The sequence below is a fragment of the Periplaneta americana genome, chromosome 6, assembly GCF_040183065.1.
Source record: "Periplaneta americana isolate PAMFEO1 chromosome 6, P.americana_PAMFEO1_priV1, whole genome shotgun sequence".
NCBI classification, from domain to species: Eukaryota; Metazoa; Arthropoda; class Insecta; order Blattodea; family Blattidae; genus Periplaneta; species Periplaneta americana.
This window is the reverse complement of record NC_091122.1, coordinates 137,610,412-137,627,341: the sequence shown is the minus strand read 5'-3', so window position 1 is coordinate 137,627,341 and position 16,930 is coordinate 137,610,412. Positions and strand designations below refer to the sequence as shown.

Sequence of the window (16,930 nt, the reverse complement as noted above, 5' to 3'; positions counted from 1 at the left end):
AACTCTTGAAAGGCCAAGACCTCATGTCCACATGAGTCAGCAAAGGTGAATGATCATCCAACCAGAATAGAGATATCGTGTGGTTAGCATGATGATCCTGCCAGCCATTATAGCTGGTTTTCATAATTAGATTTTGCTATCTATCACAGCTGCCAAAATTCATCATGATGCTGGGTGAGCACTGGTCCCATACACTGGACGAAATACGAGAAAATTCCTTCCTCATGAGGATAGAATCAGAGCGCATTCTGTATTGTGAGGTCTAAGGTATCAATGATGCCTTAGATTCCAATGCTACAGCTTGAGCAATTGAAGTAAAACTAGTTAAAATGAAGTAATTGACTGTGACTGTCTGTAACTCAAAGGTAGCCATTCCAACTATAGTACAGTGCATCTGGCACATATGTCCGTGATGATTGACTGGTCATATGCCCGATGGGAGGCCACATTTTGCCATTAAGATGACATATGCTGGCGCAGCTAGTCAAGTCCATTCTCATTCATATCAACACTACGATGTCTATAAATAAAACAATTTATCTGTAATTTGGGCTCTGGCAGTATTCGTTTAGCTGAGATGGAGAGCAGATAATTTCGTCATGGTACACAGATATTCATTGAGGGAAAGTATTTACATATAAAACACGTACATAAAGAATAGAAAATCGTGTGCTTCAACAAGGCGAAACTTCAGACATAAATTTTCTGACAGGTCGTACCCTCTAAGAAAACAATATTAAGATTATTTAATAGATTCAATGACAGAAAAAGAAGACAAAAGCACAGTGTTCTTACAGAGGAAAAACTGGATGAAACTGATGTGGTATTAGAGCTTAGCCCACACAAGTCTCTGAGATGTTTAGCACAGCAGACGGGATTTCTGAAGCATCTGCGGGAGTGGCAACAAAAGCAGAATTCCATCATGTCGTGAATTACAGCCACAAGGTTACAATCACAGGCTTAATTTTTGTAATTGGATATTAGAAAAAGTAAATAATGAAGAACTTGAATGACAATTTCTTGAGAAAGTATGAAATATGCGTACAAGAAAATGGACATCACATACAGCATCTTCTGTGAGCAGGGTGAGTACCAAATGATGATGTGTTATGTATATCTAAGTTTTAATGAGTTAAGTTGCGTGAGCATGCTTGCTGTCTCAGCTGCAGAAGCAAAGCCTCCCATTGGGCATGCGGCTGGTCAATCATTGCGGACATATGATCCAGATGCACTGTATATGTTTAAAGATGACAGAAAGATATACACGGTGAACAGTATGTAATGTCATTAATTTCAGGGAGTTATTCAAACAAAAATTTTTAATACAATTTTGCTCGTTTTCGCTTCCTTAAAAAAAAAAAAAAAAAAAAAAGTTTTACATGAAATATTTCATAGTGTGTTTTGGGAACGCCATTGACTTAATTTGCAATAAGCTCAGTCAATTTAAGAGAGCAATGTATTATGACAATAAATGATTGAAACAATTTGTGCTTTAAATGTGTAGAAGTTTGGTCCGAACAAAATGTAACTTTTCATTCTTATAATCTTTAAATTTAAGAATATTTTTAAATATGTAATTTTTCTAATGTATGAAATTCAAACAGGACAAATTTTTACATGATCCATATTTAATTAGTGATTATTCCAGAAGATAAAAAGCTACAAAATTTATATTTGCCACTCAGTATCATAGAATTGCAAAACTATTTATGTAAGTTGGAAATTGTGTGTTACCCTTTTAACTAGGATACACTGATGCAGCACATAACAGCACAAGTGCAGCTCTAATAACGCTAGTCGACAAATTGAAACTTTTTTCGTGTATCTGGTGTGTAAATGGGTGGATTTACCTAATTTTGGGATGCTGAATTCAGTGGAAAAATCAGTTTCTATCACGTCACATTTCCTAGATACACAGCACTAACACAAAGACAGTAATACGATATTGGTAAATATGGACCATTTTAAATTCAAGCATAACGTAACACTTAGAATCCCACTAAAGTTTTCTTGAAAACATAAAAATCTATTATAAACCAACAAGATCACGTTTCAGCACACACTAGACTACAGGGCATCACTACCCGAGTCACCTCTACCAGGCAAAGCCGGTATACTTTTTATACAACTAAATACCTCTGCCATATAGTGACTCTTTTGAAAACTTCTTCCACCATATAATACATCCAAATATAGAGTTTAATCATCATAATTCTGATTTATTATACACTATCCCTGAAAAAATGATAACATTAACAATGTACAGATATTAAAATATCTAAAAACTCTTAAGTGATACAGGAATTCCGAAGCCATTTATGATTCTACAACCAAAACTTGATATGAATTGATTTGTCACACACCAGATGCAAAATGGCTCTTAACCAGTGTAAGAAGCAAATAAACTGTTACCTAGTCTGCAGATGAAGTGTGAAAGTGAGATTGGCAAGCCTGGATTCTAAATCGTCTCTTGCCACGAGCATATTGTTAATCCACACACGTAAATCCTCCATGTTTCCTGAAAACTGTCCTCTTGTTGCACCTAAAAGTTCAGCTAACACCTTAAGGACATGCTGTTCAATAACATTGCCATCCACCACCACAGAGTCACTCTTAGGCTGACAACATCTACGCAACATCTGTGTGTGCTGTTCCTGTAGAATGAATAGAGTACATTGTACATTCAATATTGAATATATATAACTTTTTAATGTTTCAATGTTTTGTAATCTTACAGCTTACTTTGATATGTACACCTTCAGGTTATGATAATTTGCAATGATTTATATATTTATTTTTGGAAGAAGAAGAAAAAAAAAACATTCCTAGGAATAATGTATACTAAATATCTCAGTGATTGTACTTTCTTTTATAAAAAAGTAAAATATAAAAGAAAATGACAAAACACCGATAACGATTTGATCTCAAGATTGTAGCAGAGCATATTCTGATACAAGTGCTTTCCAAAAAGACAATATGGCACGAAATCATCATATTAACTCGAATATAATATGCCATCTAATATAATACACACCCCAAATTTTTTTATTCTAAAATTCGGGGGGGGGGGGGGAATACTGGTGAAAATAATATTCACCTGTACTAAAAATCACTCCAGATTATGTTATCACGACAGGTTATAAAGTTATCTCTAACTAAACAGCATATTCATTCCCCTTGCAATATCAGAAGTGGAGCTTATAGTCAAGAGGTTGATGACAGAATATTGACAATAACTAACGTCATGCCACCCTTTCAATCAGTGATATATATATATATGTTATTACCATCATTAAAATAATATTCGTATTAATAATGATTGTTGTCAGAAATGGACATGAAATTATGAATGAAAAGTGTGCTAAAAATGAGGAAACACCAGCCCACAATGGCCATTTCTGTCAATGATTTCCCAGCAAGTATCTTGTAGCATTAATAGAACGTTAATTTAAATTTGAGTTTGGGTGTGTGTGTGTGCGAATATAATATCCACCCTAGTTTTCAAGAGGACATTTTGTTATATATATATATATATATATATATATATATATATATATATATATATATATAAAAGCAGCATATTATAATCACGTAAATACACTAATGGTATTATTTAATTAAATTATGGGTGAATGCATATTGTTTGTGGAAACAGTAGCTCAGCAAGATATATTTGTATGAAATATTTTTATTATCTCTTTATATCAAATCTAAATAAATTACCGTATTATGTTCACGCAAGAAATCAATTTTGTGATTTTGACAAAATACATACTTTCAATATCATTGATACTGAAAATTATCTCTTGATGGTATCTACTTTATAGATTCTAAATATGATAATATTGCACAGACCATATACACTCAATACATTTTACACTTATAAGCTATTTTCAAAACTGAAAGTACTTTTATAGTTTTATAGAGTTTACACTTTATTTCATTTTTCACAGATTGACTGTGCCATATGTTTTACATCACGAAAAAATTATCAATATAACTGCATAATATATATATATATATATATATATATATATATATATATATATCTGTTGGACAATATCATGTGATAAAGTTACAGTTATAAGATTTTTTTTTTAACAACAGAAATAGAGGAAATGCTATTTTACCAATTAAAGCTGGCCTGTCACAGCATTAAAAGATGACCCACAAGTGGCAAATGAGGAAATGGTTGGTGGATTCAAAAGATGTCCTCTGATTATGCCAGATGGACTAATTGTCCAACAGCAGGTGTGGTCCTCCACTCATATTGGGAATTTTGAGTGTGTGATATAAACACCATAAAAAATTGGTTCCCACTTAAAAAACGGTTACATCCATGCTTAAAATGACATGTCCTCTATGTGATCAAGAAGAAGAAATGACTGAAGACCATCTTCAAAGCTGTAATGCCCTACCAGCTGAATTCATAATAGAAAAATACTGGAGAGCAAGAGAGCTAATGGCTTCACTGCCAAGAGCCAATCATTAGACAACAGATATTTTTTTTAAACAAAAATATAGATTATCTACCTGTAAGAGTTTTAATCGAATCTGCAAGTCACGCATTTCTTTACGCATCAGAGCTCCAGTGTCCATTACTGGAAGGTGAGTAGCAGTTCTTTCATTCGAAGCTTGTCTCTCTTCCTCCCATTTCAGTTCCCAATTCTGTTCACGGTTTCGTATATCCTCTGTCTCAGAACTAAGGTGGTCCACCTTTTGCTGCATCTGATTAATGTGGCCTGTAAGCTGAGACAGTAAATCTTGTTGTTCTTCCAGGAGCTGTGAAATGAAGTGTTTATTTTCAGAATAATCACATACATTACTTATTAAATATTGGGCAGTATAAAAAATGCGCATGCACACACATACATACATTCATACAACCATTCACAGTCTTCAATTCAATCTTAATGTAAATTTGGACTAAACTTGATGGTTATTCCTAAGAGAGGTTGACACTTCCTCCAATTCTGTGTGTTTCTACAACGGAAAATAATTTACAGATATACAGTAACTTTAACATTGTGTCAGTCTAACACATACTCTACTTATAAAGATTTTGTGGCTGAATCTCTTATAACTTTTCACTCCCAGAAATGATTTCATGTATACAGGGTGGAAATGGTATAATTGTGCAAATTTTAACAGCTTATTCCTTGGGTAGAATACAGACGAAAATGCAAATAAAATTTTGGTGGGACGTAAAAAAAAACGTTTTTGCCTTAAATGTTTAAGCCTGCTTTACTTGGCAAGTATCATTCATACTATTCTAATTTGTACTGAGATAATTAAAGTAATCAATTAAGAAATGGTTTGTTTGTTTCTTTGCAGTTTTGCAATACAATTGATAGTTTTCGTGCAAATTACATACAATCATCATCACTTTCCGCAATTCTGAGAGCGACGTTTGGCAATGTCAGATCCCTTCACCTAGTACCGGTCTGGTAAGCCGCGAGCCCTGAGTTCAGTACTCAGTCTTGCTTGAGTAGTTGTATGCATGTTTACATTCAGCAGTACATCTTATGTGCGCAAACGTGCAGGTTTGTTGTTTAGTTTTCTGTATTTTAAAATGCCCAAAGTTACAAATCAGGAATATCTTGACATGATGTTCATTTAAAGGAGAATCACATTGCAATAGTCGTGAAGCTCGATGACTGTATGAGGCAAGATTTCCAGGTAGGAATATTCCAAATGCACATACCTTTATAGAAGTGTGTCAGCGTAAGTGACATAGAAAGTGTAATACCTCAGTGTTGTAATCGCGGTCCTACACGATCTGATGAAATTGTAAATAAGGAAGAAGACATGTTGAATTTGACAGAACAATATCCAATTGTTTGCGTCATGAACATTGTTTAATGTCATTTAACATGTTCACATCTGCGAAAGTAACATGGTAGTCGTTTGTTTACATTCCAGTCAGCTGGTTAGATCATTGCTACTGGAGACAGGGTTGAGATAGGTGCATTTGTCTATGCACTGTTGCCACCTTGCAGAGATTTTCGGCCTACTTATCTCAGTAACCAAGCACTTAATCACAAAATATTTTTTGCATTTTCTTTTGTATTCCACCCATGGAATATGCTGGTCAAATTTGGACAATTATACCACTTCCAACCTGTATACACATGCGACTGTCATAATGAACGGACACTGGAATGCTATTAGTATCATCTCTTAATAATAATCTCTGTAACTAAAACTGATGTTGAATGAAGATAGGTAATGAAAGATTTTGTTTGTACTACTTACAATGGATACTAGATATATGAATGTAACTTATGAAGGTAAATTCTGATTTTGCGTTGTGTTTTAATTTCAAAATATATTAACTCACCTGCCGTAAGAGCATGTGAAATTTTAGTTCCTTACATAGAAATGTAGTAAGGAATTCAATATGAACTACAATGTTTCAAATAAAAAATTTTTACTTCAACTTTATAACTTGATGGAAGGAAATTACATACACTTGCATTAAAAATATACACTGTCTTAAAAACTACATAGAATGACACAATTACTATTTTATTTCATTTACTGTTTGTTCGATCCTCTGCATTGGCTACTGTGACTGAAAGTTTTCATGCTCTGTATAGTTAATGAACAATACGAAAGAGGTTTTTTTTTTTCTTTTTTATGTACTGTATATACACACATTCTACAATGTCTACAATATGAAGCTTCAATCAAGGCACAATATCCTTAATGAAAACCAGAGATACATATAGCCAAGTAACAATTTTTTTAAAAATTCAGATCTGACATGTACCTTTTTGTTCAAGTTTTGGAGTTGTTCCTGTTGATGTAGAGCTGATTCAAGTTGTCCTTTCTCTTTTTGTTTTGTTTGTGTCTCGGCATTAACCTGTGTGGCCAGTAACTGCTGAAAGTGTGCACTAGTAAGTATGTATTCTGTCAAAGTTGCCATGTCCACCGTTTGCTGTTGTTGCTGAGAATTCTGATCACCTGGAGGTATTACTGTAACTGGTAGCTCAATTGTCTTCGAGAACAGCCTCTCCTGAAAGTGAAATCATTATTTAATATGTACCAACAATAATGTTCCAAGTAATTTCAATAGTTGTATTCAAATCATTAGTATTAATTGAAAATGATACAATTAATTTCATACAATGTTACAGGTATTCAAGTTATAATCTTCCACATAACACTTATATTTTCCAAACATTCAAATAAATATGTTTCAGAAATTTAATGATTTCTCACCTTTAAGGCACCCAATGCTTCAAATGGAATAAATAACCAGCCAATAACTGAATTTTTAAAAATGGTCATGCTGTCCACTAGAGGAGTTAAAGAAGTTTCGCTAGCTTCAGATACACTCCACCAACCTGTCAACAGAATTATGAAATATACCACTTGACTTAACCTTATTTTGATAACATATTATAATAAATACACACATAAGGACTGCACGCATTTAAGAACAAAGGATTTTTTTTAAAGATTATCTAGCCAGTTCAATTCACAAGATTATGATTGAAAAATGACACAATGATTTTTTTAAACAAATGTTTCTGAAGATAGGAATGCAGTATTGGTATCTAGTTAACAGAATAGGAAAATGAATTAAAACATAGAAGAGTTTTATAAAGTTAGTACATGAAATTATAAAAAGATTTAAGTATTCCTCAATGGAAATAAAATTTATTAATTAAAGACAACCCATTAAATACAATTCAAATAGGACACAGAGTGACCCTCATGAATGGCGTTGAAAAAATCTCAAACAATTAAACAAGTTTTGAAAGCTCTGACTATAGAAATAATTGAGACTGGATATTCACGTAACAAATGTCTACAAATTTATACAGATGGATCCAATATATCACATTAAAGAGGAGTAGGAGCTACCATTCTGTAGGAGAATATACAACATATTTTGGAGGAGTAGTTAATGCTATTTATACATCTTTTCAGATGAAATAAATTTCAATATGCTGTCATATCAGATTCAAGGGCAGCCATACAAGCTAAAATTTCACAACAGTATACAAAAGGGGCTAATATTCAGGATTGTAACAAAATTATCTATTACCTAACTAAACTATAAAAAAAATTAGCTTACAGTGGATTCCTTCCCATTGTGATATAACGAGAAATGAAACAGCAGACTTTATGGCTAAAAAGGGAACTGAAGTTTTACAGCCATCTAATAACAGGCTTCTATTTTATTCTGTAAAACAACTAATCAACAGCAAATTCAGACCTGTCCAAGAACAACAAAATTCAAATTGAGAAAAAGATAAAACCTGAAAAATTTTATTAACTAACACTCCAAGGGCCACATAAATCTGTTGTCATGATGTTCAGGTTGGCAAGTTACCTGCACTGGATAGCAATTTTCCATACATCCATCTGTGTATTGTGTAATGAAAATGAAGAAATGAACATGGAACACATCAAAAGATGCACAATATTGCCACAAGAAGATGACATTGTACAAAAATACCTGAGTGTAAGATAGTGAATAACTTCATTGTCAAGTGCCTAGGCATTGTATCAACAACAACATACTGTATTGTATCTAATGCAACTTCATGCAATAGCGATACAGCATTGTAACTGAGTACAGAAATCAATAACTGCAGAGTTTTTAAACATATGTCATCTCATACTTAAGTAAGTCTACAAATTCAATGAATGTGATATACAGGTGTCTCAGGAGGACTGTAAAATACTTCAGGATAATGTAGTTTGGGTTACCCTGCATCGATTTAACCTGATATACTTATGTCCGAAGTCTAATGGTTTGGGAGAAATACTGGAATGTCTTGTGGTTCCGTGTACTATACTTGATGTGTTACGCTAGATCTTTTGCACTTGACAGCGTCTGAGCACCACAATGCCTACGCAACACACACAACTGAATACACGTTCACTTGACATTTAATTCTGCATAGTGAATATGCAGATATGCTTTTTTTGTTTATAGATTTTGTAATGGCAATGCATTGAGGAATACAGACATTTTTAAAATCGAGGATTCCAGCTAGCTGTGTGTTTTCCTGTGTTTATTGGATATTATCTGAAACTGGCAATCCATCAAGTGTTTCATTGAGGTTGGAAAGAGAACTGGTACTGGTATCTGATATGAATTTACAATTCATGTAATCCATAAAAAGGGCAACCTTAGTTAATTTGTTTTGTGTAATTATTTTATTTTCTTCCTGAGTTTGTACTTAATTATGAAATAAGCTTATTGAAACAACACAAGATGCTGCATTTTCAATAATGTAGCCTAACACAATGTAGAAATATGTCTATAATTCCTCTTTGCATTTAAAATTCCTCCCATCAGTAATTTCCCAACTATTACATTTCAGACATAGTAGGTCTATCAGATTAAATCGATGTACATTAATCCAAACTACATTATCCTGAAGTATTTTACATTGCTTCTGAGACATTCTGTATAAATGAAGATGAATTTTCTGGACCTTCAACTGTGACTTTCTTAATTCAGATATAAGAGTTTCAGGCACTCTTTGACCAGTAACAAACCAAAATTTCCTTTTAAGGAATAATATGAAATACACTGCTTTTGTTAGATAAAAATAAATTAACAACAGGTTACATTTCCAAAATACCTAAAAATGGGGATACACAAATTTATTATTTTACAAATCATCTGCTCATATATACCAAGTTTCTAAGTTGATAAATAACATCGTATTTTCGACAATTAAGTTTGGAACTTAAGTGACGAAACTTTGCAGATATATCCACCATGTTATCAATGCAATCTCTTATAATGAAGTAACTTAAACCATTCTAATACGTCACAAATTCAGATTCCAACCTATTGAATCATCAAAACAATTAGTTGAAATGTGTTATGACAAGAAGTATAGACCACAGTTTGACAGAGACTATCCTAAATGCACCACAGTGGTGGAACTGGAAAATTGTTCGGATATCACAAGGGAACTGAAGTGCATAGATAAAACCCAGTCATTGCTTCAACCATGGGCTTGCTGAACACAAGTCATAAATTCAGGGTAGATCAACCAAAATTTGAATCTGCCCCCCCCCCCCCCCCCCGACATGCTAGCACTTAGTCATCATGTGCAAATATTCATTTCCTATATAGAAAAAGTGTAGCCATATTTAACTTAATTTCATACACAGAATGTACATCAATATGTCTTACACCTTTCAAGAACTGATTTATATTATGAGAACTGGTGCATGGAGTCATATTTTTCGATATCTCTCAATCATACAGTGCATACATTTTATCTTTCCCCACTCACATATGTCCAGCTGTTCTGTGCATTGCCCCATCTGTTCTATATCCGCAAGTGGGGGAAGGTAAAATGTATGCACTATGTAATGCAAATAATGCATCAAAAGCTACTCTACTGTAAAAAGTATCATTATCATGATCCTTTTACATACAAACTTTAAAGAACTGGATAAGATGCCCACAACAAACCATAAGCAAATTCAGGCAACATCGTTGTTTCACAAAATAGTATAGAGTGTGAAGCAATACCTAATCTAGGGTGACATCCCTGCTTTGTAATTATATTTCATTATACACACAGTACAAATAATAAAACAATTTTAAAGATTTTTAATTGCAATAACTAGTAGGCTGTCAATACGAACTAAGAAAACAATATATAGAACTTTTACTTATTGTGTAATCCTACAAAATTATTTCATATTAGAGCTACAATAATATTATACGCACAATTTACAAATATTTTACTCACATGGCATTAAAAAAAAAAGCTACTTTCACTGCAGTCTAATTAAGTAACTCCTAGGAAGGGAAAAATAGGTTGCTGGAAATAAGAGTTCAGCCTAAGTCAAGAATACAAAGAATAAGTAAGAATTAATATTCAGGAATTGCTAGTAATTTTATTATTTAAATAAGATAAACGTTTGCACAGTAAGGCTTAGTCCACAAATATACAAAATATGTTTTAAAATAGTTGTCCAAAACTGTTCAGTACACAATTTAATGCAAACCACTGCTTGTTTCTGGAAAAGTTTGTGGTGCCTCATGAACATATGCACAAATCTTGAAAGAATAATCACACCTACAACCATTCAGTTGCAAACATGTCCCTGAGTGAAACAGTTGCGGGCATTAATGTTGGTTATATATTTTTGGTGCTCAAGAAAAATAAAAGATGTTGGTGGACACACAAATTTCTATAAGCTGGTCTGAATATGTCGAAAATATTCTAAAAGATTTAAAATTAAATGATGGAGTCAGTTCAGAAATTTTGTCAGAATGACACAAAGTAATTTTGATAATGTATTCAATAACAGTGTTGATACTTCTCACATTTTGAAATGTTTTATTAATGAAGAAGGAACAATTAAAGATTCGCATGCACTATAAGCTGTAAGCTACTGCGAGACATGAACTGCAACTAAACATCTGCCCGAAAATACATCCAGGCCTTCATATTCGTGAGTGCAATGGCAAGTGTTTTCCATTCAAGTTGGAATACAGAAAAACACAGTCATTTGTTTAAAAGAGCTTAAAACAGAGGTTGCAAAAGCTTTTAAACTGTTTTTCTACAGTTCTATACGAGTTTGCGGGTATATATATTATATAGCTGTGGACTAGACCTAACGAATGCACAGTGAATACAAGAAAACGAAAGTCTTTTGAACTTAAAATTATTGAATCAAATGAACAAACTGGGAGATAAACAAGATAGTAATTAAATAACAGTGATATGAATTAGATTATTATTTAGCACACCTCAAGAAGTTTTTAAAAACATTAGCAACAGATAACACATAAATGAGGGACATATGCATGAAATGTGCTTACCCCTAGTTTTGACAAAGTATAAAATTTAATCTTTGCTTGTAGGTTTAAGAACAAATAATCTAAAAATATTATGTTAGAATACTACAATGAGTATCATTCAATTGCTTCAAATCAACTTATAAGAAACATTTAGTATATTTACCAACATAAATGAATAATGGTCACAGAGAATTAATTTTCCTGACTTGTTTTCAGAATTTTTCTTTAGCTTTAGATGTTTGTTATGACTGGTGTAACAGTGAACACTTGTGGTTGACAAACAATGGAGAAGGACAGAGGAAGCACACTCACCATTATCACGCACACAAGACCAGCTGACATCGGCAGCAGATGATGATCCTTCCCTTCGATGTTTGAAGTCAAGGTAAGAAGGTAGTGGACACAGGAAGTTTCGGAATTTGAGAGGGTACAAGGTGCATTCCTTCCTCTATCCTTCTCCCTCGTTCAATCTCGGGGGGGATACACAAAGCCTTTTCTAAGAAAGTTATATTTCATACATACACACAAACAAATGCAAAATAAATCCAGTAAGTATACACAAAATTATATGCCAATTAATGAAGCAAAAGTATATGGATGCAAGGATAGCGTTAATATTTCTTTCTCTCAAAAATACTGTAACACATTTGAAAGAAAACAGCTTCAAGGGGATTCTATGTACACGAAGGGATTCCTCCAAAATTTCCATTAATTATATGCTCATACAATTGAGCATATTTATACAACCCCCTTCCAAAAAAAAACAAAGAAAAGTTAATTCAATATTATTAAAACCAAGAAAAGCCCGAACAAATAAAACGTTAGAATTAGGTACATCTAAAAATATTTACACGACTATTGTCACTTCTTACAGTGAGTCAAAAGCAAAAATTTTCTCCTCCTCTGTAACTTATAGTTAAAAAAAAAAGTGTATTAATATAAAGTGCACGAGTAATTAAATGGGACATTATACAAAATTTGAAACTGTTTACCATTTAGAACAAAGGTCAAATAATAAAACAGTAATGTTATTAAATGAAGTTTGCTAGTTTTACCTGCTTTTTATTTGCATTTATTTCCACGCCAACATGATAAATATATATATTTTTTTCATTTTGAAATTATAGAAAAACTAATAGTGACACTGAAAAGTGCACTTAGAAGAATGAAAAAGATCCACCCAATCAATAGAGAAGATAGTGTCCGCAAGATTTGTTACCTATTAGAACTTGTTCTTAGTTCCTTTCACAATGAGTGGTTAGTATGTTACATGATTTATATGAGCAGTATATGAGGTATGTCAAAAGAATTTTTAGCTAAAAAAGTAACTCCAGACGAATATTCAAAGGAAATAAGTGATACTTCTATCAATATTAGAACTTTAAAAATTGTCCATCGACATTATTTTGCTACTTCTGAAAAATTTAAGTATATCAAGCTACTGTTTTGTTTTTCTTGTACGAAGGAGGGACCCGAAGGCTTGCACTACAGCCTGAGGCTTATTGTGCTTACACCCCTATTCTGTGAATGATCGGGTAGCTGAATGGCTGTGCTCTTGTACAAGTACAGCACACCACACTGTGAACTTAATCTGGGTTATGGTATAGATGTTGATGATGTGTGTGTTAATGATGGCGAAATGAGTCCGAGGTCCAACGCCGAAAGTTACCCAGCAATTCTGCTTCAGTTGGTTGAGGGAAAACCTCGGAAAAAACCCCAACCAGGTAACCTGTCCCAACCAGGATTTGAACCTGGCCCACTCGTTTCTTGGTCAGACACGCTAACTGTTACTCCACAGCAGTGGACGCTATCAAGTTAGTGACTCTAATCTTACAAAAAATCTCATAACATAAAGCTAGTGGTTCAATATATCATATTTAGTTGTAATCTTATTTAGAGTTTCGTAAGAATACAAGCATTTCAAGTGAAAGAAATGGTAATAAAATATAGATACCACCATAATGAAACGCAATGAGCATGATTAATTGCATTTAAAAATAGTACTTTTGCGAAGTGGTTTAATTATTTACATATTGCATATTTCGCACAAAATTTAACGTCTGGTAAATGCACTGACACGTGAAAAAATAAATATTTAATAAAATAAATATTGGTTGCAATATTCTGAAATTATATTTTTCAACTCCACAGGTCCTACACAAAGTCGGCATAAAAACAGTTATTGATAAGCCTTTGTTATATGCAGAATACATATAGTGAAGATATTTCAAAACGGCTTACAAAATGTTTCTGAACTGGTGCATCATTAGCCGAACAGCTAGAAAATCAGCTTTCCACGCTGGTAACCCGAGTTCGAATCCTGGTGGGTCCAACTGGAATTTGTATTGAACAATGATGGTGTTTGGGTAGTAGGTTTTTGCGGGGTACTCTCAATTTCCCATACCAGAATTCCACCATTGCTTCATAAATTATTCATCATCATATGATGTTATATAGATCGCCTCCTATGAAGGAACTACAAGCTTTGGTCGCTGTCCACTAAATAGGGATGCTTGGGTGAATGATGCAAGTCAAGTATCCGCCATTAGTGAAAGGGGGGGGGGGAACTGATTAGAAGATTCGAAATTTAATGCAAATGAGAGGACATTATTATACTACACTTGTAGATAGCAAAACATACTATAAAAAAATTAATACAGATAGTAAAGTATGTTCTGCTTATAGAAACTTCTAATGAAGTACAATCTGTAAATATCAGGGCCATTTTACTTTAAAAAGAGATCTTTGTTAGAAAAAAAAACACGTAATTTTATATACTTATACATGAGAGTCAAGTAGAGTTTATGTCTACTATACGAATAAACAAACACAAAAATATATACCATTAGAATAATCAAATCTACAAGTTCTGAGAATACTGATAATATAGTTCTAAAAAAATCGTGTTAGTGGATGAAAAGATTTATGCTGTACATAGCATAATTTGGCAGAGAAGATATTTCAGAAGAAATTAAAGATGAGAATCTAAACCTCGAATGTCTACAATAATGCTCAATACAAGGGTATGTATCTAAAGAATACTATTTTGGATATAACACAGTCGGACTTCATATAGTAATAAGAAAATATCTATTTCAGGTAAATGTTCAGACAGCTTGTAAGTAGTCTGTCACGTTCTCAGAATGGGAGTGGATATTACAGGAAAAACTTTACACAAAATTATTCTACTTTTCTGTCTCTGGTATGTGTAGCCATGGATATTGAACGTGTGCAAATAACTATGTTCAAGTATGATATACCTGTATGAAAGAGAGCTTCTTGTCAGTTAGGGGTTATAAGTAATAAGAGTTTCAGGCAGGCTTAATCTCATATCAGATCAAACTTTCCTTTTTTATGGGATCTTATGAAATGTTATATAATAATAAATTAACATCAGGAAAGGCTATATTTCCTGATTACCTGAAAATGGGGAGACATATTTATTATCAGTTTACAAATCATTCGCTAAGGTCAGATCAAGGTTATAAAATTTCAAGAATATAATGATTTCTTTGACAATCAAGTTTCGAACTTAATACTGATGTTTTGCAGATAAACCATGTTATCAATACAAACTGTTATAATCAAGTATTGTATCATCTATTCCAATACGTCACAAATTCAGGCTTCGAAGCCACTGAAACAATGACATCAAAACAAGTTGTTGAAATGTGATTTAATACTTTTTAAAAATAATTTTGCAGTAAGGTGCTATACAAAATGATTAAATAGAGTAATACAGCAACATTTTATGAAGCAAAATTTTAAAATCACACACACTACTTCACGAAATGGCTGTGGGTCATTGAGAATATGTTAAAAGAAATATGTGGTTGCTGGTATTATATCATGAATCATGAATTATTATTATTATTTTAAACATTAACCTTCATACAGCCAATTTCTTAATAAATGTGGTACAGTAATTACAAACCCAATATGCTCGTTGTTATATTCAATACATCAGAAAAACACGCTTTTTTTATTTATGATTCGAATTTTGATTATTTGAACACCACTTGAATAAAAATAGGTTCCACCATATTTAGAACAATTTTACAGAGAAATGATTATATTGCAATACGAAATTTCATTTTATTACAGATTATGTAAATATAGTATTAAACTTTTTACATCCTTTATTATATTCGACTGTTATTTATATATGATACACAAATAAAGTACACGGAATTTTAAAGAAATTTCTTTACGAATCGGGGATCTGTTGAAGTAATGGCGTGGTATTATCTCTTATTTCATCTATTGATTCATAAGAAACTGAAATAGTTTAACCCATAAAAGAATTCTGACATATAAATATTGCGAAGCAGCCAAAACTATGAAATAGCATCAGAACTACATTTGTGAATTATCGAAACATCCAAATCACTCATTGTAGTTCCTGAAGTTGTAAAAATACGAAGAAAAAATCAGGAATATAATTTTTTATCAGAAAAGAAGCACCAAAAAAGACTGCAAAAGCAATTTGGGCCATAAATGAGTCACAAGTAGTCTAGCGTGAAAATAAAGGATCATAATTAATTATTTTAACAGTTATCTATAAAATTATTCTTTTCTGTTCCTTTGTGAAAAATTTTGTATTTTATGTTACTGAAGTGCAGACAGTAACTACAAAAACAAAAATATTCTGACAAAATAACATTATCGAAGTTCAACAGCAACTCTAAACAGAAATAGTATAAAAAATAGGAAAAGCTATAATATAATTAATAGTGATTTTGAAAATAAGTTCTAACTTGAGATCTGAACAAACTGGCCGATGTGTATGGTTTGATTATGAAAAGAAAACGGACGTCTTGAAGTGGTAATGTTTTTAAGTAAATGTTAGTAACGAACACAAAGACACATTTTTGGGACAGTACATTATTTGAAAGCAAGCTGTGAGTATTGGCTATGCTAGCCACTTAAATATGCATTAATTGCAAATATTAGTACATAAACAAGCAGTAAATAAAGCTCGTGTTAAAAAATCTGTGCAGCATAATATCCATAAATGACCTCAGAGCGTTCAGCACACAATCATGCATTATGGAGCATTCTTAAAAAGGAGTTCTGAGTGAATACAAATTTACTTAAATTATTAAGTGCGTGTAATAATATTCAAACAAAAAT

General features: G+C 32.6%; 1 protein-coding gene across 1 annotated transcript in view; it reads right to left on the bottom strand.

Moving 5' to 3' along the window:
• Window positions 1–16,930, bottom strand: part of LOC138701780 (klaroid protein-like) — a 75,184-nt gene that overhangs the window by 9,916 nt on the left and 48,338 nt on the right. Inside the window, exons 7-10 of the mRNA XM_069829038.1 lie at window positions 7,225–7,349; window positions 6,773–7,018; window positions 4,534–4,782; window positions 2,413–2,654 (exon numbers count right to left, since the gene is read on the bottom strand). Coding sequence (XP_069685139.1) covers window positions 2,413–2,654; window positions 4,534–4,782; window positions 6,773–7,018; window positions 7,225–7,349 — 862 coding nt within the window. The remainder of the gene's footprint in view (window positions 1–2,412; window positions 2,655–4,533; window positions 4,783–6,772; window positions 7,019–7,224; window positions 7,350–16,930) is intronic.